The 24920-nt window shown below is 38.0% G+C and overlaps 6 protein-coding genes and 1 pseudogene across 8 annotated transcripts; 3 read left to right on the plus strand and 4 right to left on the minus strand.

Annotated features, from left to right (window-relative positions):
• LOC104716907 overlaps positions 1-2733 on the plus strand; it is a 4530-nt pseudogene extending 1797 nt beyond the window's left edge.
• On the minus strand, positions 2956-6136 carry LOC104716908 (serine/threonine-protein kinase AFC3). Of its 2 annotated transcripts, XM_010434379.2 has the most exons (12): positions 5774-6136; positions 5482-5602; positions 5282-5308; positions 5035-5188; positions 4890-4938; positions 4498-4612; positions 4257-4348; positions 3983-4130; positions 3808-3872; positions 3617-3714; positions 3415-3520; positions 2956-3322 (listed from the first exon to the last, which is right to left on the minus strand). In XM_010434379.2, the coding sequence occupies exons 1-12, from the start codon at positions 5867-5869 to the stop codon at positions 3191-3193; spliced, it is 1203 nt and encodes a 400-aa protein (XP_010432681.1). In that variant the 5' UTR covers positions 5870-6136; the 3' UTR covers positions 2956-3190. The 2 variants fall into 2 exon arrangements, with proteins under 2 accessions (XP_010432681.1, XP_019086659.1); XM_019231114.1 differs by lacking the exons at positions 4498-4612; positions 5282-5308; positions 5482-5602; positions 5774-6136 and having other exon boundaries at positions 5035-5071.
• On the plus strand, positions 6261-7753 carry LOC104716909. 2 transcript variants are annotated; one of them, XM_010434382.2, is made up of 5 exons: positions 6261-6478; positions 6812-6972; positions 7230-7310; positions 7404-7458; positions 7541-7753. In XM_010434382.2, exons 2-5 carry the CDS (start codon positions 6857-6859, stop codon positions 7667-7669), a joined length of 381 nt encoding a protein of 126 aa, XP_010432684.1. In that variant the 5' UTR covers positions 6261-6478; positions 6812-6856; the 3' UTR covers positions 7670-7753. The 2 variants fall into 2 exon arrangements, with proteins under 2 accessions (XP_010432684.1, XP_019086673.1); XM_019231128.1 differs by having other exon boundaries at positions 6264-6478; positions 7545-7753.
• Positions 8832-12283, plus strand: LOC104716910 (potassium channel KAT3). Its single transcript, XM_010434383.2, has 13 exons — positions 8832-9172; positions 9272-9487; positions 9589-9750; positions 9842-9899; positions 10045-10362; positions 10482-10721; positions 10797-10895; positions 10985-11017; positions 11108-11296; positions 11380-11469; positions 11580-11658; positions 11741-11884; positions 12074-12283. Exons 1-13 carry the CDS (start codon positions 8916-8918, stop codon positions 12175-12177), a joined length of 1989 nt encoding a protein of 662 aa, XP_010432685.1. The 5' UTR covers positions 8832-8915; the 3' UTR covers positions 12178-12283.
• LOC104716911 (protein transport protein Sec24-like At4g32640) lies at positions 12349-14073 on the minus strand. Its single transcript, XM_010434384.2, has 5 exons — positions 13864-14073; positions 13586-13765; positions 13285-13373; positions 13163-13194; positions 12349-12886 (listed from the first exon to the last, which is right to left on the minus strand). Exons 1-5 carry the CDS (start codon positions 14056-14058, stop codon positions 12780-12782), a joined length of 603 nt encoding a protein of 200 aa, XP_010432686.1. The 5' UTR covers positions 14059-14073; the 3' UTR covers positions 12349-12779.
• On the minus strand, positions 15935-22799 carry LOC104720009 (protein transport protein Sec24-like At4g32640). The gene is made up of 19 exons (XM_010437983.1): positions 22538-22799; positions 21286-22163; positions 20716-20946; positions 20523-20597; positions 20307-20405; positions 19981-20092; positions 19543-19670; positions 19118-19237; positions 18660-18740; positions 18233-18310; positions 17994-18086; positions 17651-17705; positions 17385-17461; positions 17234-17305; positions 17029-17112; positions 16584-16703; positions 16421-16489; positions 16109-16186; positions 15935-16012 (listed from the first exon to the last, which is right to left on the minus strand). The coding sequence occupies exons 2-19, from the start codon at positions 22078-22080 to the stop codon at positions 15935-15937; spliced, it is 2445 nt and encodes an 814-aa protein (XP_010436285.1). The 5' UTR covers positions 22081-22163; positions 22538-22799.
• On the minus strand, positions 22839-24912 carry LOC104720010 (protein transport protein Sec24-like At4g32640). The gene is made up of 6 exons (XM_010437984.1): positions 24181-24912; positions 23611-23841; positions 23418-23492; positions 23202-23300; positions 22945-22987; positions 22839-22855 (listed from the first exon to the last, which is right to left on the minus strand). The coding sequence occupies exons 1-6, from the start codon at positions 24910-24912 to the stop codon at positions 22839-22841; spliced, it is 1197 nt and encodes a 398-aa protein (XP_010436286.1).

A 24920-nucleotide genomic window follows, 5' to 3' on the forward strand; every position in this document is an offset into this window, starting at 1 on the left:
TCATCTTAGAGAACGGTCTAAGAGATAGAGATGTTACTGGCATTTTGCTGCTGTTAGGAAATCATTTTCAAATTCTGAATGATTGGTGGCATGATCAGCTCTTACACTTGCCATTTCTCCATATCTTTCAGAGGGGACCTCTTCCACTAGTGTTTGTTCCTCGAAACACACCTCTTCATCAATTTGGAGCCATCAGAAGGGTTTTTTTCCTTTTCAATGACAACACATTTGCTGTTAGCTTTCCGGATTAGCATTAATTAATGTTTCACCATGTTGAGTAACAGATGCTTCTTCTTTTTCTTTTCTCTACACTACAGGTTCTTGCCATCAACATCTATTGGTCTTCTCTCAAAGTTTTTTTACCATTTTCGATTGGCCGAGCTGTCTTCTTTCTTCTACGCTGTTTCCCACATGTTTGGATTGAGGAAAATGCATCTGAATTAGCTGCCGGGAAAATGGTTATATTATCGGTTTTATTGGCTTACCTTGGAAGTGTCTTCCCTCTGCGTCGAAACAGAACAAGAGTCAGATGGTTTTCTCCGCCAGTTAAGAATACGTTCATCTTGTGCTTTAAACTCGGTGGTCTGCCTTGTATACTTGGTTGCTGGCTAGATTTCTGTACTTCCCCTATACTGGGGAAAACAGTTTCCCAAAGCATTGAGGTTCTTTCAGACTATCCACACCTGGCTGCAAAACATTGGCATATGGGAATTTTCTACTTGGTAGTTGCTATATGTTGCATGGAGGCTATCCAAAAGGTAACATTTTTGTATTTTTGTTTTCATCCTTACGCATCATCAGATATACTCACTTTTTCTTCTTCCTTTTGGCAGATACTTCAGAAACGAGCCTTTTGGTATCTGATAGATGTTGCAGAACCAAACTACAAAATCACCAAACTGCATCTTGGTCCCATCCTCTTGGCGTTTGCTTTACATGGAGCAATGGTGGTGGTTGTGCTTTACTTACCAGTAAAAACAATCAGTCTCATCAGCCAGTCCTTTTTCCCTCTCCAATTTGGGTATGCATGCTCCTCTGGACCTTACCACATAATGTTTCTAATTTCTCGACTCTTAAACATTATGTATTAAAACGCTCACGGGATGCATGCAGGGTCTACGATGAAGATTTTGTGCTTGGTTTACTTATTGCTTATGCGTGCTTAATTAGATTTGGCCCTCGGTGGTTAGTAAATTTTATTACAACATCCCTCAGACCCATAGTTCACAAGTGGGTTATCACTATCAGTTCTTTGCTCAAGTTGAGTGACTTCTTGCTTGGAGAGCCCCGCATAGACCGTGCAAATCGTAATGTGAGACCACTGTCTCTAGTATTTGGCGTAGCTGAAGGCTCTATGGTCAGTTTGTATGGATCTCAAAGCGACACAACCTGTGAAGAGGATACAAATGACCAACGAGATAAAAGGTAACCAAAGGAAACGCTTTGAATAAAAGATAATTCTGGTACAAAATTCATTCTGATTAGTTGTAAGTTTCAGTTTTATGCTGAGGATTGGAGTGATGTTGGTTATAGCTGCTCTGAGTATGTTTCTTGTTAGTACAACCTTCATGGCTTTACCGATTCTAGTTGGAAGGGCCTTCGGACTCAAACACGACGGTTTGTAATTTTCTTAATCTTGCTTCATACGTATCTTTCCTTTGTTTTATGCTTCTAATGTTTTTAAAAGTGCCTCTTCGCAAATCCATCATTTTAGATCTTTGTGCTTTCTGGATTGGATTCTGTATCCTTCGAGGAATGTATATCTTCATTTGCTTCGTCTATGATCATTTCGTGACGGGAAGAACTGATTTACTTCTCAACCATGCCCTCATGTTCATAAGGAATTTCTTGTTATTCTTCATCTGGGTAAGAAGACTCGATATCTTTCTTTGACAATTATGAAATTTGAATCATCTGTTGTTGTGGACATATATGCATATAACTTGTAAACCCTGATGAATAGATCTCCATCATACCGGGATTGCTCGGTCTCCTTATCAACCTTATGATCATCATCCCGTCACAAGTTCCGCTACATGAGTCCCCAGTATATATGTTGCACCACAATTGGTTTCCCGGTGTAGTCGTCCTACACATCTGGATCTTTCTGGTAAAGAAGTTTGTTTTGTTTCCGTCATTATTGCTTCAATCAAGGACTTGTTTTCATTTTGTTTGTTGCGTAACAAGTAACTGCTTTCTTCCCTCGCAGACTATGCGCACATGGATCAACTGTCTCACGACTGTGGCGTGGCGGAGAATCAGAAGCGTCGGAATCAACAGACTTCCCTTTACGTGGCTGATTCGAGATGTTATTGGTTCCATCATAGTGTCCCTTTTATTCACTCTCAGTGTTCCTTACCTGGTGGTGAACTCTCTGTTCCCGATTCTTGGACTTTCGGATGAAGTCAACTTAGCCGTCCAGCGGTTCATTTGGCAAGCGATCCTTACCTTAATCCCGATATGGTTCAGTGTCAAGCTCACTCGTGATCTTATCATTTACCTTCACCAACTGGAATTTGATAATCGATACAAAGTGGGAGAGAGGCTGATGGATTTCACTGAAGATCTGGCTTGAGTAACAACGACCAAAACTAATGGCTAATGATAGAGAATAGTTTTCAACTACAAGTACATAAACTAGAGTTTCTTATGTTAACTAAAGAATCTATGAAATGCAAACAACATCCTAAGACGATGACTAGTAGGATTCTGGTATTTATATTTATTCTCCCTCTTCAAATTCCATCAATCCATCATTTATTTCAACTTCCTTGGAAAACGCTTCAAAACTATGAATTTAGTTTAACATCTCATTTATATTCACCGAGATGTGGGGTACTTGGTGGGTGATAGTCTTTATTGAAGGTTATGAAGAATCGAATCTAAAGGGTAATGGATATTGCACTTGTGTTGATTGCTTGTGATATGCAATTGGTAAGGTTGTTAGTTTCAAAATGTGATGTAAATTTTTTTATTCTCAACAACACAAATGTACAACAGTGGTGTTTTCCAGAATAAATGTATAGCCAAACTTGAAACTGGAATTGGAATACTATTGTTTGGTGCTAATGAGAAAAGGGAGCTTTATAATCTAACAAAAAACACTTGCTACCAAGTAAAATTCTACATTTTATGGCGATCATTGTTCTTTAGAATTACTTGCCCCATCTGATTTTGCATCTTCTCAACTTCAACTCTTAAAGAAAGGATGATCAAGAGCTTCGTTTGCTGTAAGACGCTCAGATGGATCATATGTCAGTAAACCATACAACAGATCTGCAAATCTGGATCTTGTGTTGTCAACATGCTTCGATACCATATCCTGCAAGAATTATGAGCAGTTTCTACTTCAGGTCACGGCATATCAGACAAAAGATATATCATTAGACAATAAGAATTTGATGGCGCTTAAACCTTGAGACGGTCGAGTCTTTTTACAGCCCTAATACTCTCTCTAGAGTTGGCTCCTTCTGGCCAATTCAGTCTACACCCTCTCCTAAAATATTTCTCAGCACCCCGGCTGCAAAATATAATGACCGTACATGCAACAAGCGATGAGCATTTATCTCTGTGGAGTTTCCGTGTACTCAAAAGTTTGTGGAAATAGAAAACTAACCTGGCTTTTCGGGTCATATGTTCAGGCAAAGGTCCCAATGCTCTCTCCATCATAGCTAGATGTTCTAAGTTATCATGCGTCTGAAAGAGAGCCTCACCCTATCGTACAGTTCAAATGTGTTGACAATAATAAGCAAAACTACTCAAAATTAGGAGATAACAATTCATACAACAAGATGAGAAAGACTTTACCGTGCATAGTTCAAATAATATACAACCTACACTCCATAAGTCACACTGGTAACTCCATCCTAGACCTGTAATGATATGCCGCTGGTTAGTTACCAGAGAATATGTTCATTCACTGGTAAGTGTCAGCTACAAATCCGCAAGCATGTATCCAGGAGCAAATAACTGATTTACTTACCTAAAATGACCTCCGGAGACCTGTAATGCCTTGTTTGGACAATGGAGTGATGAATCCGGTTATCACAAACAGTACTGCCAAAATCAATCAGTTTAATGGCGCTTGACTTTGGCAAGCACCTGAAATGTGTCTCATTTGACGAACTCCTCTGTTAATTAAAATCAAACATCAAAATGTCAGAAATTAAAGTTCAATTTTTTTCTTTCAAAATACTAGCCTATCATTACTACACAGTTACCCAAACCCAACCTTAACCTAATTCAGTTCCAGATACCTTATTGTCAGGAAGCTTTACATTTTCAGAAGACACCAAAAGAATGTTTTCAGGCTTAAGGTCGGTGTGAACTAATTGTAACTCGTGCATATCTGTAGATAAGAACAAAAGGTATGTTAAGAGCAGAGAGGCATTAGGTAGGAACTAAAGCTACTGGCCCAAGACAAAAAAGAAATGGTTATTGAACATGCTAGATATGATAATTGTAAAACATAACAGCAGAAAGGAACAATTCACAGACATGCTACAGATTCCAAAAGCTGGCATCCAAAATCCCGAACAAGGGCCAGAGGAAATGCAGAGTATTTATTTCTCTTAAGAAAGTCAAACAAACTTGGTCCAAGCTTCTCAAACACCTGATATCACCATTAGAAATCATTCAAAGGAAGGTTTTGTTTAGTTCCAGTCTTCATTGACAAATTCTACATGGATAAACTAAATACACAAACACTATACGGAATTGGATTTCTGTTACTTAAGGTATCATGCAAAAGAAAGGTAGCCCGAAAGATTATGATTCATTCACTTCTTACAATAACAAAGCTCATAGGTCACCGAACATAGAACAAACTAAATGTTAGAAATGCATTTCAATGGTCGTAGAAATCAATGAAACTTGATTGGGACACTTACAATGCAAATATGATTCCGGTAATCAAACCAGTTCTTCATCTGTACACAGCTGCAAGGACAAAGCAGAAATGAAGAAACTGAGCAATGAAACAATGTCACTCTTGCGATCAGACAAAAAATCTAGAAGAAGATAAATAATATATACCGTGTGCGGCCTTTATCACTCTTTAAAAGTTTTTGAAGAACATCAATTTCAATCATTGCTGCATCCCGGTATTTCTTAATGCTTCGGATAATCTTTATTGCCACATATTCTTTTGTATCACGATCCCAACATTCCAAAACCCGACCAAATGTGCCTACAACACCAGCAAGTTCACTGAAATGGCACGATTTTGATTCACAAAAACAGTTTTTTTATCTCGAACACACCATGCCACTTGACAGCTAACCTTCACCCATCTTGCTTAGTATTTTATCTGTCAAAACAGAACACACAGCGGAGTGAGTTAAAGAACTAAAAGAGTTCAAAAAGGATTCGTATGTCAATGAAACAAAACCAAAACGAAAAAAATCATCTCTAGTAACAATGCACATATACTACCATTGATCAATCAAATAAAATTAATGAACTTGTTTTATAAACACTCACATCTAGGAGTGAGATTCTCCCTCAAAGTGAAAACATAATGACCATCACGATCATCCTCCCTTAAAGGTGGAGACAAGACCCTCCCATCGCTTCCATGTCCTTTAATCACAGCCCTTTTAGCCTATCCCAATTAAAAAAAAAAAAAGGTCAAAACTCAAAATGTCAGAATATCAGAACCTCACCACAAAATAGAAACATAAATGTTTAGTCTTTCCTCCACATTCTTAACCAAATTATAATTTACAATTGTCAACAGATCAAATTGATCAATAAAAAAAAATAAAAAAGCAACCTCAGGTTCAGGAGGAGCCTCGTCCCAGGTCATACGAGGACGTTTTCTGACTCGTTCTTGATCCATCTTCTCGAATCCGTTGTTAGCAGCTACCATCACCGACACATCTAGAAGGGAATCTGATGCCAATCTGCAGCTAAAAGAGGGAAAATTCTACCAGACGCAGACGTAGATAATAAAAGCAACAAGGCGGCGAATCGACTGAAGGTAGAACGAAGGGCGGCAATTTATCTTTGCGAGATATGGTGGAAACAGAGGAGCTAGGGTTTCCAACTATAGAGATAGAGAGAGAGTGCAAAGAGGAGAGAGAGTGCAAAGAGAGAGAGAGAGAGAGTCTTAGACCATGGGCATCGGCGTTGATTCGGGCCGTCCCAGGCTTTTTTTTTATTTTAATTTAATTAGAAAATGCCCATTATTGAAAAAACGGTTCTTATTTTAGGACGTTTTTCGTCCGTCTTCTTCGCCACGTGCTCTATTCTGATTGGCTGTCGAATTCTCTAGGGTTAAAGGAAAATAATTTGTCGACACAAAATTTGTTCGACTTCTTTCTTCTCTCGACGGCGACGACAAAGGCGATCCACATCCTCGACGATTTCACGAAGCCGTTCGGTTCTTCTCACCGGAATTTCTTGACAAATTACTGAAGCCGATCTTCTGTTTCGCTTTTTCTTCCTAATTTCTCGAATCATCTCTCAGATTAAGAAGGTATTGTAATTGTTCATCCTTCTTCTTCAGATTTCTGTTTCCTTGCCCTAAATTCTCTGCTCGATTTCGTGATTTTTGCCTTTTTGAATTCTTAATGTCTACTTTGGGCTTTTACATGTGTAGATTTCAGTTGGTATACACTTCTGTGGATTTTGATTTTTGTCGATAATAGAAACGAAACGAGCTAGTGTATATTTTGGTTAAGTATAACTTCGCAATTGTCCTGTGAATTTTGTTTGAACTTCGTGTTTTTGGAATTTTTGAGCTTGAGTTATTTGAATTACAAGCTTCAGTTTTAAGGAATAAGGATTTGTTTGTTGTAATTCTCTGCAGATTCTTGATCTGGAAACAGTTTAAGGCTGTTGAGCTTGTAAAATCATGGGATCTTGCTTTGTTCGATTTACAAGGATTAACATGTTTGATGCAAATCTCTACCAGAACCGAGGACAGGACAGGTTTATGTCTGCAATTGCAATCATTTTGACACAGGACAGGTTTGATTTCTGGTTGTTTTGTAGTTTAATTATTGTGTACAGCCAGTTTAATAGTTTGTTAGAAGTGCATATAAACGTTGTAATCTTATCTGATTCATTCAATGAAGAAATGGCGAACATATTAACTTTTCTGTTCCTGTATTCCTTTAGTGATGTTCATGACATTTTTGTGGCTATGAAACGATAGTTTTAGTTTGAAGGTTCTCATGGTTTAAAGTATCTGTACAATCTAAAGAAGTACTTTTGTTTTATGTCAGAGGCTCAAGGGTGCTAAAGCTGGAGAGAAAGAGTCTCGAATTTCTTCTGAAGCATTATTGTGGAGTTGCTGCAACCAAAGAGTGCATAAATTAAACAATCCAATCTTGATTAACTTTTATTCTGTTTTCATTGTCATCTCTTCGTTCAATTTCTATTTTGTTACTTGGCTGCAGATACCAAAATGCAGGCAGACTGGAGAATACGACCCCTTTCGGATGTAATGACAAGGTTTGTATATTCTCTGTCTAGTCTCTTTCATTATTGTTTTGTATTGGTTGTGTTGAGCTCACACATTATTGTTTCTTTATAGTTAGCTTACACATTGGATCGGCTTATGAGCAATTTCCTGATACATTCTCTGTGGAAGCAGTTCAATTATATTTTGAAGGAAGCTGGATTAGTAAATGATGATTCAGCTCTCAACAACAAGCTGGATTAGTAAATTCGTTTTTGTAATCTTTTTTTAAATATGCTTTTATATCATGTAACTTTAAATTTTATGAAATGCAATAATTTTATGAAATATTTAAACTTTTAAAATATTATTATTTTATTTGAAGGACCAAATACAAATAGACACCAATGCTCATACTAAAAATAAGAACCTTTCAAAATAATACTATTAAATTTGAAGGACTAAAAATTGTCCTATACCAATGCCCATGCTCTTAAAATCTCAGCAATTTTTTGTTACCGGCCAAATCCCTTTGGGGTCGAGGTCGAATCGCGACATCCACCAATTGCATTTTCCACTTTCCAGTCGAACAAACAATTCTAATTCTACCCGATGATGATGATGACCCAGAACTATTGCCCACTCGGCCCAATATTTTACATGTCTTTGAGAATATCTCAAATATTATCATCTTGGCCCAATACGTGTTCAAACAAAAAAAAAAGTTCATCTTGGCCCAAAGTCTATCATGGATCTTAATAACATTAAAAAATTCATATTGTTTTAAAAAGCTTAAATGATATATATATATATATATATATATATACTTTTTAAATAATACCAGCCTTTCTTGTTTTATTACACAAATCATTCTTAGAATCATAATTTTTATTTTCGTTACATACTCACAATTACGAGTTGTGATGATATATATATTATGGATATGTAATTCCTTTGTTTATTTAGTTGTTTGTTTAGTTTAGTTTTCAACATTACTACTATTCCTGTCAGGTCTCATTAAATAACGACAACAAAAAAACGTCAAGATTTGACTTTCGGGATTCTCAATATTTCAACTCTAATATTTAAATATAGCTATAACTATCGTAAGGAAGAAAACAAAAAAAAAAAAGAACCTTATCCTTTATTGTAGATCTCGATTATCATTACTAATCTGATGTCACCATTAAATATGTACACAGGAGACGTAAATAGGGAGCAAATAAATTTTATAGATAACTCTGATCAAGAATTAAAAGGGGTAGATTCATACTAACAGAATCTTGAAAAACTACAAAATTATTACTAGTATATGCATGGGTTTACTATGTTACAGTAGTTTTTTGTAACATACTATTAAAAGAAAGAGAAAAAAAAGTCAACACAATTGGGTCACCACCTTTCTTCATCATCTTCATCACACATCCTTCATAATTAATTAAAGAGACAGAGAGAGAAAGAGACAACTATGCGAGCTTGAAGGAGAGAAAAGAGGAAGGGAAAAAAGAAGATGTCGACGACGACTTCAGAGGCGAGATCACCGTTGCCGTTGCTGTTAAGAAGAGGAAGGTCTTCGACGGCGACATCAACGACTGCTGAAACGAGATCACCGTTTTCGGCACTACAGTTCAGAAGAAGGTCGAGCAAAGATGTGAGGAACATAACCTCAGTTTCGAGCAGTCTCTTGCCTGCCTTTGGTACCGTCATCGAAGAAGACAACCCTTCTTCTAAACCTTTCATCGTTCTTCACTTTGATCGTCGTTACAGGTTCCTATGCTATGTACCGTACCTTTTTTGATTAACTAGTCCATAAATAAATGTTTTTATTTAGTAATATGTCTCCATAAATATGTTTTTGTTGGCTAGATTGTGGGAATTGTTTTTGGTAATACTGGTGGGATATTCAGCGTGGGCATCGTTGTTCGAGTTGGCGTTCGAGAAAGCAGCTGAAGGAGCTTTCATGACCATTGATCTCGTCGTTGACTTTTTCTTCGCCGTTGATATCGTCCTCACTTTCTTCGTTTCCTACTTGGATAATACTACTTACCTCAATGTCACCGATCACAAGCTTATCGCCAAACGGTAACAAAATTAATTTATAACTACACTTAAACAAAAGTAAATAATTTAGTTAGATCCTAAATATGAAGATATATATATATATATACATATATGTGCATTAGGTACTTGAAGAGCGTGGCTTTTGTGATGGACGTAGCATCAACGTTACCGATTCAATTCATTTATAAAACTATTACCGGAAACGTCGGACGAGGCCAAGCTTTCGGCTTCCTTAATTTGCTCCGCCTCTGGCGTCTCCGTCGCGTTACCGAACTCTTTAAAAGGTTTGTTCTATTTATATACTACTATACTTCCTACTATATATAACATGCAATATTTCTATCATTATATTCTCTATATATATTCTTTTTACAGACTAGAGAAAGACGCACATTTCAACTATTTCGTCATCAGAGTCATTAAACTTCTCTGTGTAAGTTTTTTTTTTTTTTTAAGGTGATGTTAGTAATTTAGCTACGAACTTGACCAATATAGCAAATCCGTACTGAACAACAATTGCTAAATTGGTTATATTTATCTATAGCTCGTCTTCTAAATATATATGAACTTTGATTCAGGTGACGGTATTTTGGATTCATTTGGCGGGTTGCATTTTATACTGGATAGCCTACCATTATCCAACGCCTACAGATACATGGATAGGATCACAAGTTGAGGATTTTAAGGAAAGAAGTGTCTGGCTAGGCTACACTTACTCAATGTACTGGTCTATTGTCACACTCACTACCGTGGGTTACGGCGATTTGCATGCCGTTAATAGCCGTGAGAAGACATTCAACATGTTCTACATGCTTTTCAATATTGGCCTCACTTCTTACATCATCGGTATCATGACCAATCTTGTTGTCCATGGCGCTAACCGCACATTTGCCATGGTAAAATTAATCATTCGTTGCTTGAAACCCAAGAACCATTTATGAAACCTTAATTTAGGGGCTTCAGCTCTAGTTATATCTGCGAGTTATATGCAATAATCTTTCTTCTTCTTGGACAGAGGAGCGCGATCAATCATATATTGCGGTACACAAGCAAGAACAGGTTACCAGATGCAATGAGAGAGCAGATGCTTGCACATATGCAGCTCAAGTTCAAGACCGCGGAGTTAAGGCAAGAAGAGGTTCTTCAAGACTTACCTAAGGCTATCAGATCAAGTATTAACCAACATCTATTCCGCGCCGTCATGGAGGAGGCTTATCTTTTTAAAGGATTCCCTGATGGCCTCATCGTCCAGCTGGTGATCAATCAATAGTTCCATTTCCTTTTCGTGTTCCTTGTTAAACAAGGTATTAATTAATTTGTTCTGATGTAGGTTTCGCAAATAAAAGCAGAGTATTTTCCGCCGAAGATGGAGATAATCTTGCAGAATGAGATTCCAACAGATTTCTACATAATTGTATCTGGAGGAGTGGTATGATATTTTTGTCCTCTACGTACATATATACTCAAAATATATACATATTTGACTTTAGTTGATTTTAACAAAATTTGGAATCACAGGATTTGATTTCATCCAAGGGTATGAGTGAACAGGTAAAACTCTAAAACTAAATATCAGTAAATTTAAATAAAGTACGGTTTGAAAGATATGATGAAGAATTATTGGTTGATAAATGGGTGAAGGTATTGACGAAGTTAGGTCCCGGAAGTATGGCAGGAGAGATTGGAGTAGTGTTCAACATTCCTCAGCCTTTCACTGTGAGGACACGACGACTTTCACAAGTTATCCGAATCGGTCATCATAACTTCAAAGAAATGGTTCAGTCTGATAATGACGTTGACGCCAAAATGATCATCACCAATTTTATGACTGTAAGTTCAGATTTCACAAAACATTAGCAACATCAACAATGATTATAATATAACCAGAATAACTAATGCTTTTTTTTCTTCAGTATCTCAAGGGTTTGAATGATGAGTTAAAGAAAGAAATCCCTTTTCTTAGAGATTTACTAGCTGACGCAGATGCTCAAGTTCAAGTTCAGGTATACGTAAATTTAATCAAGCTAGCCCATGCATGTACAACAAATGCATAGTCCTCTCGTCACGGTTTTTAATTGGATTTGAGATGAAACCGATCATTATTTGGTGACAGGAAACAGTTCAGACAGAGGAAACACCACAAAGTAACAATGAGGAGATAGCTACGGTCTCAAGAGATGAAAATGAACAGAGTACGAAGACAATTTTTGTTGATTTTAAAATATGGTTTTTTATGTATATAGACGCTTAGATAAAATGTCATTTGATTTGCAGAAGAAGAGAGACAAAGTAAGGGAGTTCCCAAAAGAGTGATAATTCATGGACAACCTCCTAATCAAGATAACAACAACAATGGTGATTCCAGCGGTAGACTTATCATTTTGCCTGATTCTATCCAACTTCTGTTCGACTTAGCTGGTCAGTTTAACTTTTTCACTACTTATGTTAATGTTACTTCTCTTTATATTTTAATGTTTACATATATCAGTGAGAGAAGTAACTAAAAAGAAGTGACCGTACATTTAAACGTTTCTTTATTGTATACAAAGTAGTGAAATACTCACACACATGTTGTCATATATAAACTCAGTTTATTGGTGGATGCAGAGAAGAAGTTGGGGAAACGAGGAAGCACGATTGCCATGGCCAACGGTGCACATGTTGAACAAATTGATGCTCTTCGAGAAAACGATCATTTATATATTTTCTAATTTGTTTTTAAAATATATGAATATCACAGTCACGGTAATTTCATTTTACAAGAGATCAACTTTAAAAAACTATTACTGAAACAGTTATCTATAACATTTGCTTCAACGGTTGTTCACAAAATAACTAGGAACCTTAAAACCATAATCCTAACTAAAATGTTTGCAATGATAAAAAACAACAATTATTTCATATTTTACACTGCATTATACATCGAAAAGTTTTATCTGTCCCTTTGGCAACATCCAACAAAAGAAAAATATTTGAAAGGAAATTTTTAGTTCGAACTCACAAAACACATGAAAAAAAAGTAACCATACAAAATGGATTAGCTAAAGCTAAAAGACTCTTTGGTATCTTTATAGGGAGGAAAAGAGTGGAGACTATTATCTAAGTACACCTTTGAAATGAAGTGAATCTTCTCAACTTGAAGTAGTCTATGCTCTCTTTTCCCTTTCAACCAAAGAAGAAAACTTCTCAAGCAGCCATAAGAACGATGCCCTTTCACCTTCTGCATGTATTTCTACCGTAAATTCAAAACATGACACAGATGGGAGGAGACATTAAGAGAAACTTTTGTAACGGACTCCTAGAAATCAGAGGATCAGTTCATTTTGAGCTGGATTTGGCGATGAACTTGCACAAGGAACTCCACATACGACGGGCCGCTTGCTGTCCTGTCCTCTACCATATACGACAGAAACAACATTCCTGAATAGTACCAAAAATCAGAAGAACAAATCAGCATCTACAAGTTTTTATCAAATTAACACTACTAATTAGTAAGCAATATTGCTATTCTAGAAACCTATAAATATTATGTTAAGTAACTAGACATTGGTACTAGCTGCAGACATGAGCTAAGCTATGCTGTTACTATTAGTGTAAGACTGATCATTTCACAAACACGAAAAGATAAATAACAGGTAGCCTTTGTAGTTAATGCTAAGAGTCTTTGAAAACTGATATTCGTCCAGAATTACTCACCTGATGGATCTCCCTTCTTGCACAATTTTATTCTGTAAAGATAAAACATAAAGACGTAAGTATTAGGATGAAAAATATCTAGTTAGGAGAAAAAAACGCATAGTGAGAATATCGCTAAATACCTTAAGTAAGAACATCTTTGCCTCCTTATTTCATTCACCGCATCATTTAACTTCTTTGATAACTGATTATCATACTGTTGCAGCACATACTGTAATGAAAAGTTATCATTGCTTAGTAGGCTTCGAAAATGCCAGAAAAGAGATTTCTTCGTTAATGGTTTCAATAGTGTGATAGGTAAATATGATGAAACGATCACAAAAGTCACAGCTGGATCATGCAATAAAATAGTACAAATGCCAGATTTCGTTGCTCTTAATCACCCTACAAATTCATGTGCTAACGAAGTTAAATTGAGATTACCTGGTTAGGAATTTCAGCAGCTGAAGGAACAGCAAAAAGTTTCTGCAGAATATCAGAGTCCACAGATTCGCCAACATATAGTAGACCATCTTCACCATTCTCAAGAAAATAGACTCCCTCATTGCTAATGTGTTCACTTGACAATGGGATTGGAGGAGGAAGGACCGCTCCTTCATTGTCCTGATAAATTAAAAAGCAAGAATAATCAAAACTTTAGCAAGCTGCATATATATCACGTCTTCAGAGAGATCTGCTAACGAAAAGTAGCCCAATCATACCTTCACATCAAGGTCATGAACAGAAATCATCCTGGGATAAACCAATGGGATTGCCAACGGAGTAGAAAGGGAAGATACATAGTTGATCCAGAATGATCGATCATCAACTCTCCCATCCGTCCTTAAACCCACACTTTTGGTCAATGCTGAAGGAAGACCCATGTAAAAGGAAATAACATCAAAATCAAAATTCATTTTCTATTACTCATGTCCACAGAAGCTATACGATCCTGACAAGCCCTATGCGGTATGTTGCATTTCACACTCAGAAGGTACAAGAGAAAACAAAAAGAGATAGCGAGTAAGACAATCAGTACTTGTAATTCACACAGAACATATTTCCATACATCTAAAGAAGTTAAGGTATCTATCTTCACTGCGGCCACATTTAGTTACCAAAAAGTTAGCAGAAAACGAAAACAACTGTCACTTAATATCTCTTAAAAGTAAGCACACATAGTAGGTGAAAACGCAATAAATATTCACTTCTAATTCAAGACAAGGAAAGTAAAACAATTTCCGTAGCACAAAAGAGAACCAGAAGTTGTGTAAAAATAACTTAAAAGTAGNACCTTAAGTAAGAACATCTTTGCCTCCTTATTTCATTCACCGCATCATTTAACTTCTTTGATAACTGATTATCATACTGTTGCAGCACATACTGTAATGAAAAGTTATCATTGCTTAGTAGGCTTCGAAAATGCCAGAAAAGAGATTTCTTCGTTAATGGTTTCAATAGTGTGATAGGTAAATATGATGAAACGATCACAAAAGTCACAGCTGGATCATGCAATAAAATAGTACAAATGCCAGATTTCGTTGCTCTTAATCACCCTACAAATTCATGTGCTAACGAAGTTAAATTGAGATTACCTGGTTAGGAATTTCAGCAGCTGAAGGAACAGCAAAAAGTTTCTGCAGAATATCAGAGTCCACAGATTCGCCAACATATAGTAGACCATCTTCACCATTCTCAAGAAAATAGACTCCCTCATTGCTAATGTGTTCACTTGACAATGGGATTGGAGGAGGAAGGACCGCTCCTTCATTGTCCTGATAAATTAAAAAGCAAGAATAATCAAAACTTTAGCAAGCTGCATATATATCACGTCTTCAGAGAGATCTGCTAACGAAAAGTAGCCCAATCATACCTTCACATCAAGGTCATGAACAGAAATCATCCTGGGATAAACCAATGGGATTGCCAACGGAGTAGAAAGGGAAGATACATAGTTGATCCAGAATGATCGATCATCAACTCTCCCATCCGTCCTTAAACCCACACTTTTGGTCAATGCTGAAGGAAGACCCATGTAAAAGGAAATAACATCAAAATCAAAATTCATTTTCTATTACTCATGTCCACAGAAGCTATACGATCCTGACAAGCCCTATGCGGTATGTTGCATTTCACACTCAGAAGGTACAAGAGAAAACAAAAAGAGATAGCGAGTAAGACAATCAGTACTTGTAATTCACACAGAACATATTTCCATACATCTAAAGAAGTTAAGGTATCTATCTTCACTGCGGCCACATTTAGTTACCAAAAAGTTAGCAGAAAACGAAAACAACTGTCACTTAATATCTCTTAAAAGTAAGCACACATAGTAGGTGAAAACGCAATAAATATTCACTTCTAATTCAAGACAAGGAAAGTAAAACAATTTCCGTAGCACAAAAGAGAACCAGAAGTTGTGTAAAAATAACTTAAAAGTAGAAAAAAAAGGAACTAGGAAATACCAAGAGTATATAATGGAAAAAGCTTGAGCGCCTCGGGAAGAATAAGTTGTCCAGTTGACGTCACTGTAGCACAAAATTTACGGTAGGCATAGAGTGCATTAATGCAACTATTAGTTGCTTGCTCCTTTACCAATGGAAGTGCCTTTGAAGGAATTTCATTTGCCGCTGCATAAAAGATAACAATACAGATATTGGTACATAATCATAACACGAAAAACAGTATAATCAGTACCGAANTTGGAGGAGGAAGGACCGCTCCTTCATTGTCCTGATAAATTAAAAAGCAAGAATAATCAAAACTTTAGCAAGCTGCATATATATCACGTCTTCAGAGAGATCTGCNGAGTGATAATGTGGTAACCCTGATTCTTCTTTCTCCAAATATGGTAGTATACAGAAGGGCGCACTGAAAAAAAAACACAGAACGAACATAGAATAACATCAGTTGAAATGGAACAGACTACCAACCTTTTTTCGTAAAGTACATGAATACAAAATATACCTGGAAAGCACATTCAGCTCCGTCTTGTAGTTTGTCATCATGCTTTAACGTCACCATTACAGCTTTGTCACAGTCAATCTGCATTGGCAATCAAAGAGTAAACGGAGTATATACCATAGTGCATCTCCTTGTAAACTTGTAGAAAAATACTATGTGTTTTCCTATTTGCAAATATTGTGTTACTTATATATCATAACAACTTTCATACAGGATCACATACAGAGATATTTTTCATTGATATTGACACGAAATCAGTAGAATACAATATTATCTAAAAAACTAATTAGGAAAATTCAAGGAGGATCCACTCACCGCTGGGAGATCAATGTCAGTTGGAATGCGTTTGCAGAAATTCCCTGAGTATTCTTGCACTTGAATACCCTACAATTATCGGAAACGGTGGTTTACAGAAAGCTATTTAAGCTGGAGTTAACAGAGTAACGCATGAAGCGAACTCTCCACCGCAAAAACATACCTGGCTGCATCTGACTCGCATGACAGCCTCAAAACCCTGTGGCCTAGTTATATTCCATTTAAGATCATTGTAAAGCTTGGGAGGATCTGAGAGAGCTGAGAAAGGGTAATAACAATACACCTGGGAAAAAAGTTTACAATGGAAAGTTTAAGTTCGGCGAAACCTAGACATCAAGCTCAACATCCATGAACAAAAGGACCATTAATGATGCATCAAGTAAGCAATACTTTCACAGACTATTGTCAATTAGGATTGAAAAGTTGCTACGGAAATAATTCAGGCATGGGCTTCTATAGGAAAAATGCATTCAACTGACAGAGACAAGTAAGATTCTCTTAACACGAATATGAGTCTCTATTCAACTGTGATAGTTACAACTAACATTCAAGAAAAACTAAAACAGAACTTGCAGACAATCAGAAAGGATAAGGAACTTTGGAATCACCTGTCCTCCAGTAGTTTTTGGAATGACGGATATTGAAGCCATGTCAACATAGGCCTGAGTTGTGACAAATATATCTACACAGACCTGAGACATTTACGAATGGCTTAGATAGGGAAAAATTATTGATATTAAGACAGAATGATACATTGTAGATTCTTGATAAGCAGGCGGAAACATTATTAGTTAAATTCGTCTATTGGTATACCTGGTACTCAGCAAGTTCAATAGCCATGGTCTTTAGAGTTTTGTCTGCTGGTTGTAGTAATTTATGGGCCTCCTGGTATCAAAATTATATGACGATTCAATATTTTGCAATGAACCACTACATTCTCTGAAACGGAAAAAAATATGTTTACCTTTTCACCAGCAGACATGTTAGCTCTCCCTTCGGCCTCTCTGGAAGAAAGTGCTCCAACACCAACAGAACACAAAACTATGGGGAAGATTGTCACCATATCAGTTAAGTCATAGAGGTACTGAGCAGTAAGATGTATTATGAATAGTGAGCGTTGGAGCTTATAATAAATATATGATTTTCAGTGTGGATAGATGGATTCTAAGTGATTGGAAGCACATGCATCAATATACCCTAATATAAAATAACCAATGGTAAGTATCATACTTGATTGAAATACCATAAGCTTCCCTCCTTTACTCTTCATCGCCAAGAAAGCAGCCTACAGAAATGGAGTTGTCAGACATGAAGTCAAAACACATGCGGAGACTAGTAGATATTATCTTCCGCATTTTTTTCCAAAAAAAAAAACATGGAAGCTTGGCAAAATCAAGAATAAACTTTGCACCATGAAATGGTGATTGAAACTTCTAAACTAGTTGACAAGGGTTTAATGCTTACTAAGCAACGAATTCATAAAATCATGGTGGCCATCAAATTTATCAAATTTCTACTTGTACTACCAATCAGACATTCAGGTTAAGCATATGCATCTTCAGTGATTCCATACCTTAACTGCTGCACCAAAAGCAGATTCAGGAGTTTTACTTTCCTGAAACATTGTTGGGATACTATCCAGCAAAAGCTCCAGGTGTTGACGGCACTGAATTCCAACAAAATACAATAAATACAAAAGTATGGGAAAGAAATTATGATAACCAATCTTAAGAATAGTAGCCAGCATATACGACACATTGAAAAACAAGAATAAAACTAATCAGGGTGTGCTCAACTAGATAACTGACTGACCTCAGATAGCTGAACAATGACATCTGTTTCTAAAGGTGTATAGACATCTTGCACATCAGGGACAATGAGCATCAATGGCTGCACGTAAGGGGAGGAAATCAATTCACAGGTGGCAGTAATCAGTTGAACTTCACCAAGACTTCAGGAAGAGAAAGAGACAGCACCCATTTCGGATATCATAGCATCACAGGGATGCAGAAAACGACTCTTAATTGGAAATGACTTTATGGCATCACAAAATAATATATAGAATTTACCGTGCCAATGCAATAACTTCAAGTAAAGCAACAAATGCACAATACGACTGCTGAGTCTGTAGCCCAGTGGCCCAGAAGATGACCATTTATTTACGATCCTGAGAGAACAGATCTCTCTTTTTTCCACCCAACAATTACAAAAGAAGGAAAAGACTAGGCAAACAAATCACCTGTTGCAGTGCACGTTTCAAATTATAGAAGTGGATTGTTGAGTCAAATGTAGCAATTCCAACAAATGTCCTAGGACCTTCCTGCAAACGCATACAGAGATTTTTTAATTTTTTAATGACTTAACGCTAAATAAGAATTATAAAATCACTGGTAACATAACCATACCCTAACGAAAGTTCACAGTCTCACTATAAATAAGGACACACGCTAACAGATATGCAGCAGAAGCTACCGTCTAAATGATTAAGGTATGAACACCTTAGTATGCAAAAGGCGTATTGCAAGTTACATATCATCACTAAAAAACCCAAAACGTTTGAACAGGGGCTGTACTTAATTTCCAATAATACAACCAAAAATAGTAAAGACTTCATACACATATAACCAAATAAATATTCAGAACAGAGTAGAGATCATTTGACTGTTTTGGAATGTTGGAAATGGTGACACAACTTACAGGAAGGTCTGAAAGTACTTGCTGAATTGCATTGCAAGCAGCTGCAGTAGCACCTGTTTGTATAGCATTCATTGAGACATCAATGAGGAAAAAATACACTGCTGGCATTGGATCCCGTACCTATTCAAAAAGATAATGATCTTAGTTTCCATTCATTCCCAACATGTCTGATCATCAACTTCTACCAAAAGGATGTTAATATCAATATAATTTGGGTGGTGCTTCACTAGATCAACAGTACAGCATGTATAGAGAAAACTATTTTCCACCATAGTAATGGGTTATCATTTTTCGGGAAAACACAAAATCAGAGGACAGAACATTTCATCTAATACAATGGTAGATTCCAGACGGCATAAAACAAATTGACATCTTTTGAAGTAAAACCAAACAATTTTACATACAAGAAAGTTTCACATACTGACCATGTATTCTTTTGTAGCAACAAACTCAACGGTTCCCCTACACAGCTCAGGTCTTTCATCAACATCCCTACGTCTACCATCTGGACCCAGATTACAGTGATAGTCACGGGGAGTCTCATCAGTGTATCCTGTGCAAAAGAAAGTTGATGAGGAAACGGATCACAAAGCCCACCACATCATTTGACTCCCACAAGAATATTAAAATAACAATATATAAGAAGTATCTCTTAAACAAAATCATGTTGTCATCTTTCACAATGAGTTGAATCCAGAGTGGAAGAAGAAATCTTTCAATCCAGGAAGGTAAAGCAAAAAATGCTAGTCTACGCTTTTAGCTTAGAATACTCAATTACTTCAAAACTTGATCCATACTATTGCAGTTACATAGCTATAACTTAGGATTATGTGGCTTGCATAACTGAAAACAGTAACATTTACCACAGAAATTACAGATGAACTTCCTTCCTTGGTCAATGAACTTCATGAAAGGATTTATGTAACCCTTACAGCGTGAACATCGTACAGGTCCACCCTCACCAAAGTCGACAACCTGAACCATAGTATAGATCAATGTTACCAGGAATTGCTTCTTTTGAAGATGTAAATGAAAACTTATATTTCAAAACAAAAATTTATATACTTCACAAAGAACTCTAAATATACAGGTACATGCAATAAATAAGAGCAAGGGGTAATGCAAATACTAATACGAATAGCATAGAAACCGAATGAACACACGCTTTGTTTGGTGAAAGAAGGCTCACTTGTATAGGCTCTTCAGATGGATGAGATTGAGCCAGCGGTTGGACCATCAGCGCCAGTTGCATTCCAGATGTAGACAGAAGATCAACTGTACATGGGATCTATTGCGAGAAAGGGACAAAAGAAAGGTATCAAGTTCCTAAGAATTAAAGAAGACAATGAGAAAATATTAAACTGTAACACATCCCACCATCAAATAATATATGCTTCATTGTTACCTGATTGATCGTGCACCTCATGTAACGTGGACTACAATTTCCGGTGTCTCGAACAACATAATCACTAGTAGCAGGCTTCAAAAATAGAAGAGAAATTCAGGGAAAAGATATGGCAGTTAGACAAAACCACACATACAAAAGATATGACATCTTAGACTAATGTCCAAATTGAAATTTGATCAGGTATACACACCGGGGGAGGATTAGCCTGATTACTCTGACGCGTTTCAAACACAGTTGGGCTGGAGCTTGAACCTGGCCTTGGGATTTGATTAGGATCAATTCTTGCGGGTCCACCAGGAGCAGCGGCACCAGGTTGGCCCATGGCAGTGGGTATGTTGGTCATCGACTGATTTGGCAAAGGACCCATTCCATATCTTGGTGGTTGCATTGGGCCAGGAAAACCTAGAGGTGGTGGGGCAACCTACCAACATTCAAATTTGAGGAGCATCAGAATCTGCCACACAAAGGAGTGAAAAGATTTTGCTTAACAATGAAACAGAGAGCCACAAGCTAAAGCACTACATAAGTTGTTGTTCAACTGATCACAAGACAGAATCCTAACAATGCCAATTCAAAATTTTCACGGTCAAAATATTACAAAGTTCAGTCGACTAGTATGGTTCCTGTGTGAATGAATTTAGATACACATCTACATTAATTGGTGATTACCTCACAGTAGCACATGTTTTCATCATTCCGTATATAGATACCACAAAAGTTACATGACAAGAACATATACCATAACTGTATCTGGACATACCTGCGCTGATGGTGGACCATAAGGCAAGCCTGATACCGCTGGTCTGCCATGAGGGGCTCCAGGAAAGGTTGCTGGTGGCGGCATTGAAGGTGCAGTCCGAGGGAAAGGTCTTGAAGGAGGCTGCGCATAGGGTGTCTGTGGAGTTGTAACAGCACCACCGGGAAACTGGGTTCCCCTCGGAAACCCCCCTGAACCAGCCATTTGATGCCCATTACTGACTGGACCACCAAGCATGCCCGAGGGAGGCATAGACATGCCAGATCCGACAGGTGGAGGTGAACCAAATGATATTGGGGGAGCTCCTGGAGGAGGACCTGCAGCTACATTACCCGATGGACCAAAAGCTGGAAACCCACTAGAAGAGGCAACAGGCTGTGCCACTGGTCCTCCAGTCATTGACGGTCTAGAGCCAAATGGTGGCTGACTAGAAGGTGGACCAGTAGGTCTGTTCAAGGGTACATTTGACTGAAATCCAGCTGTTTGTGATACCGGAGGTGGACCGCCAGGTCTTGCCAGCCCAGCAGGAGGTCCAGGCCGGGACATGGGTGAAGGTCCACGTTGCGGAACTCCATAAGCAGGGGACTGTTGAGGGAAAGATTGTGGTGACTGACCAAACGGAGGAGGTGGTCTGGGACCTGAACCAGGCATCATTGGAGGTGGTCGATTCAAGCTCAAGTTCTGCATATTGTCAGCTAAAGGATTTGAGTGCCCTTGTGAACCAGGGTAGAAATTAGGTGGCCCGGGATACTGCTGGTTGTTGGGTCTAGGTGCCCCTGGAGGCACAGGAGCAACCATGCTTTCGAAACCAGAGATAGAGATCAAATCCTAAACCTTCCTCTACAGACTAGAGTTTCGTCGAGTATATTATTTGCCAAAACCTACAAAATCCAAACAATCAAATCAGTAATTGGCACAATTTAAAGAAAACGAAGTAACAACAACACTGACACAAAACAACAATTATCCAACCAAAATCACACAGACTTGGTGGAAGTAACTACACAACTTAGTCTTGGAAGACAATAATAACTATCCAAAGGCAAGATTTTTTTTTTTTTCTTGTTTAGATCATATTCATACAGACCCCACAAACAAAGGCGGATGTATCAAGAATGGTAGTAAACTAAATAAATAAGGAAAGCTTGAAATCTGATCTGAAGGAAAAAAACAAACAAACCAAAAAAAAGCAAGAAGCTTTAAAAGGGTCTAATCGAGAAAATTGCAATCATCGCAGAATCAAATATGTACGTACCCGGAATTGAGCTAAACCTTGGGAATTCTTCAGATTTGGATGATAGCGATCCAAAAAAGTAATGATAGAAAAAGCTCAGATCTATGGACAGAGTGAGAGAAAGAGAGACACAGCGACGGCGGTTAACGGCGTCGTCGTGGTGTCACACAGGATTCAGACGACAAATTAATAATAGTATATAATATTTTCGCTGTCCGTAGAAGACATAAAAATAATTTACAGTATCTTTTAGCAAACTTTCAACGAAATCGAAGGGTACAAGTCTAAANTACTATTGCAGTTACATAGCTATAACTTAGGATTATGTGGCTTGCATAACTGAAAACAGTAACATTTACCACAGAAATTACAGATGAACTTCCTTCCTTGGTCAATGAACTTCATGAAAGGATTTATGTAACCCTTACAGCGTGAACATCGTACAGGTCCACCCTCACCAAAGTCGACAACCTGAACCATAGTATAGATCAATGTTACCAGGAATTGCTTCTTTTGAAGATGTAAATGAAAACTTATATTTCAAAACAAAAATTTATATACTTCACAAAGAACTCTAAATATACAGGTACATGCAATAAATAAGAGCAAGGGGTAATGCAAATACTAATACGAATAGCATAGAAACCGAATGAACACACGCTTTGTTTGGTGAAAGAAGGCTCACTTGTATAGGCTCTTCAGATGGATGAGATTGAGCCAGCGGTTGGACCATCAGCGCCAGTTGCATTCCAGATGTAGACAGAAGATCAACTGTACATGGGATCTATTGCGAGAAAGGGACAAAAGAAAGGTATCAAGTTCCTAAGAATTAAAGAAGACAATGAGAAAATATTAAACTGTAACACATCCCACCATCAAATAATATATGCTTCATTGTTACCTGATTGATCGTGCACCTCATGTAACGTGGACTACAATTTCCGGTGTCTCGAACAACATAATCACTAGTAGCAGGCTTCAAAAATAGAAGAGAAATTCAGGGAAAAGATATGGCAGTTAGACAAAACCACACATACAAAAGATATGACATCTTAGACTAATGTCCAAATTGAAATTTGATCAGGTATACACACCGGGGGAGGATTAGCCTGATTACTCTGACGCGTTTCAAACACAGTTGGGCTGGAGCTTGAACCTGGCCTTGGGATTTGATTAGGATCAATTCTTGCGGGTCCACCAGGAGCAGCGGCACCAGGTTGGTCCATGGCAGTGGGTATGTTGGTCATCGACTGATTTGGCAAAGTACCCATTCCATATCTTGGTGGTTGCATTGGGCCAGGAAAACCTAGAGGTGGTGGGGCAACCTACTAACATTCAAATTTGAGGAGCATCAGAATCTGCCATACAAAGGAGTGAAAAGACTTTGCTTAACAATGAAACAAAGAGCCACAAGCTAAAGCACTACATAAGTTGTTGTTCAACTGACCACAAGACAGAATCCTAACAATGCCAATTCAAAATTTTCACGGTCAAAATATTACAAAGACCGGTGAACTAGTATGGTTCCTGTGTGAATGAATTTAGATACACATCTACATTCATTGGTGATTACCTCACAGCAGGACATGTTTTCATCATTCCGTTCATATATACCACAAAAGTTACATGACAAGAACATATCCAATAACTGTATCTGGACATACCTGTGCTGATGGTGGACCATAAGGCAAGCATGCCCGAGGGAAAGGTCTTGAAGGAGGCTGCGCATAGGGTGTCTGTGGAGTTGTAACAGCACCACCGGGGAACTGGGATCCCCTCGGAAACCCCCCTGAACCAGCCATTTGATGCCCATTACTGACTGGACCACCAAGCATGCCCGAGGGAGGCATAGACATGCCAGATCCGACAGGTGGAGGTGAACCAAATGCTATTGGGGGAGCTCCTGGAGGAGGACCTGCAGCTACATTACCCGATGGACCAAAAGCTGGAAACCCACTAGAAGAGGCAACAGGCTGTGCCACTGGTCCTCCAGTCATTGACGGTCTAGAGCCAAATGGTGGCTGACTAGAAGGTGGACCAGTAGGTCTGTTCAAGGGTACATTTGACTGAAATCCAGCTGTTTGTGATACCGGAGGTGGACCGCCAGGTCTTGCCAGCCCAGCAGGAGGTCCAGGCCGGGACATGGGTGAAGGTCCACGTTGCGGAACTCCATAAGCAGGGGACTGTTGAGGGAAAGATTGTGGTGACTGACCAAACGGAGGAGGTGGTCTGGGACCTGAACCAGGCATCATTGGAGGTGGTCGATTCAAGCTCAAGTTCTGCATATTGTCAGCTAAAGGATTTGAGTGCCCTTGTGAACCAGGGTAGAAATTAGGTGGCCCGGGATACTGCTGGTTGTTGGGTCTAGGTGCCCCTGGAGGCACAGGAGCAACCATGCTTTCGA

The sequence above is a fragment of the Camelina sativa genome, chromosome 10 (genome assembly GCF_000633955.1).
Source record: "Camelina sativa cultivar DH55 chromosome 10, Cs, whole genome shotgun sequence".
NCBI classification, from domain to species: domain Eukaryota; kingdom Viridiplantae; phylum Streptophyta; class Magnoliopsida; order Brassicales; family Brassicaceae; genus Camelina; species Camelina sativa.

What these genes read in the sequence shown, in the direction of transcription:
- LOC104716908 (XM_010434379.2), bottom strand. Translation starts at nt 5,869, where the DNA reads ATGGTAGCTGCTAACAACGGATTCGAGAAGATGGATCAAGAACGAGTC. An exon ending in GGAGAATCTCACTCCTAGAT is followed by an intron (nt 5,309 to 5,481) that starts GTGAGTGTTTAT and finishes CTGTTTTGACAG; the next exon opens with ATAAAATACTAAGCAAGATG. An exon ending in GCTTTTGGAATCTGTAGCAT is followed by an intron (nt 4,349 to 4,497) that starts GTCTGTGAATTG and finishes TCTTATCTACAG; the next exon opens with ATATGCACGAGTTACAATTA.
- LOC104716909 (XM_010434382.2), top strand. Translation starts at nt 6,857, where the DNA reads ATGGGATCTTGCTTTGTTCGATTTACAAGGATTAACATGTTTGATGCA. An exon ending in ATCATTTTGACACAGGACAG is followed by an intron (nt 6,973 to 7,229) that starts GTTTGATTTCTG and finishes GTTTTATGTCAG; the next exon opens with AGGCTCAAGGGTGCTAAAGC. An exon ending in CTTTCGGATGTAATGACAAG is followed by an intron (nt 7,459 to 7,540) that starts GTTTGTATATTC and finishes GTTTCTTTATAG; the next exon opens with TTAGCTTACACATTGGATCG.
- LOC104716910 (XM_010434383.2), top strand. Translation starts at nt 8,916, where the DNA reads ATGTCGACGACGACTTCAGAGGCGAGATCACCGTTGCCGTTGCTGTTA. An exon ending in GAGTCATTAAACTTCTCTGT is followed by an intron (nt 9,900 to 10,044) that starts GTAAGTTTTTTT and finishes ACTTTGATTCAG; the next exon opens with GTGACGGTATTTTGGATTCA. An exon ending in ACTTCTGTTCGACTTAGCTG is followed by an intron (nt 11,885 to 12,073) that starts GTCAGTTTAACT and finishes TGGTGGATGCAG; the next exon opens with AGAAGAAGTTGGGGAAACGA.
- LOC104716911 (XM_010434384.2), bottom strand. Translation starts at nt 14,058, where the DNA reads ATGAATTTTGATTTTGATGTTATTTCCTTTTACATGGGTCTTCCTTCA. An exon ending in TTCATGACCTTGATGTGAAG is followed by an intron (nt 13,766 to 13,863) that starts GTATGATTGGGC and finishes TTAATTTATCAG; the next exon opens with GACAATGAAGGAGCGGTCCT. An exon ending in CAAAGATGTTCTTACTTAAG is followed by an intron (nt 13,195 to 13,284) that starts GTATTTAGCGAT and finishes TTATCTTTACAG; the next exon opens with AATAAAATTGTGCAAGAAGG.
- LOC104720010 (XM_010437984.1), bottom strand. Translation starts at nt 24,912, where the DNA reads ATGGTTGCTCCTGTGCCTCCAGGGGCACCTAGACCCAACAACCAGCAG. An exon ending in ATGGTCCACCATCAGCACAG is followed by an intron (nt 23,842 to 24,180) that starts GTATGTCCAGAT and finishes GAATGTTAGTAG; the next exon opens with GTTGCCCCACCACCTCTAGG. An exon ending in CATCTGAAGAGCCTATACAA is followed by an intron (nt 22,988 to 23,201) that starts GTGAGCCTTCTT and finishes ACTATGGTTCAG; the next exon opens with GTTGTCGACTTTGGTGAGGG.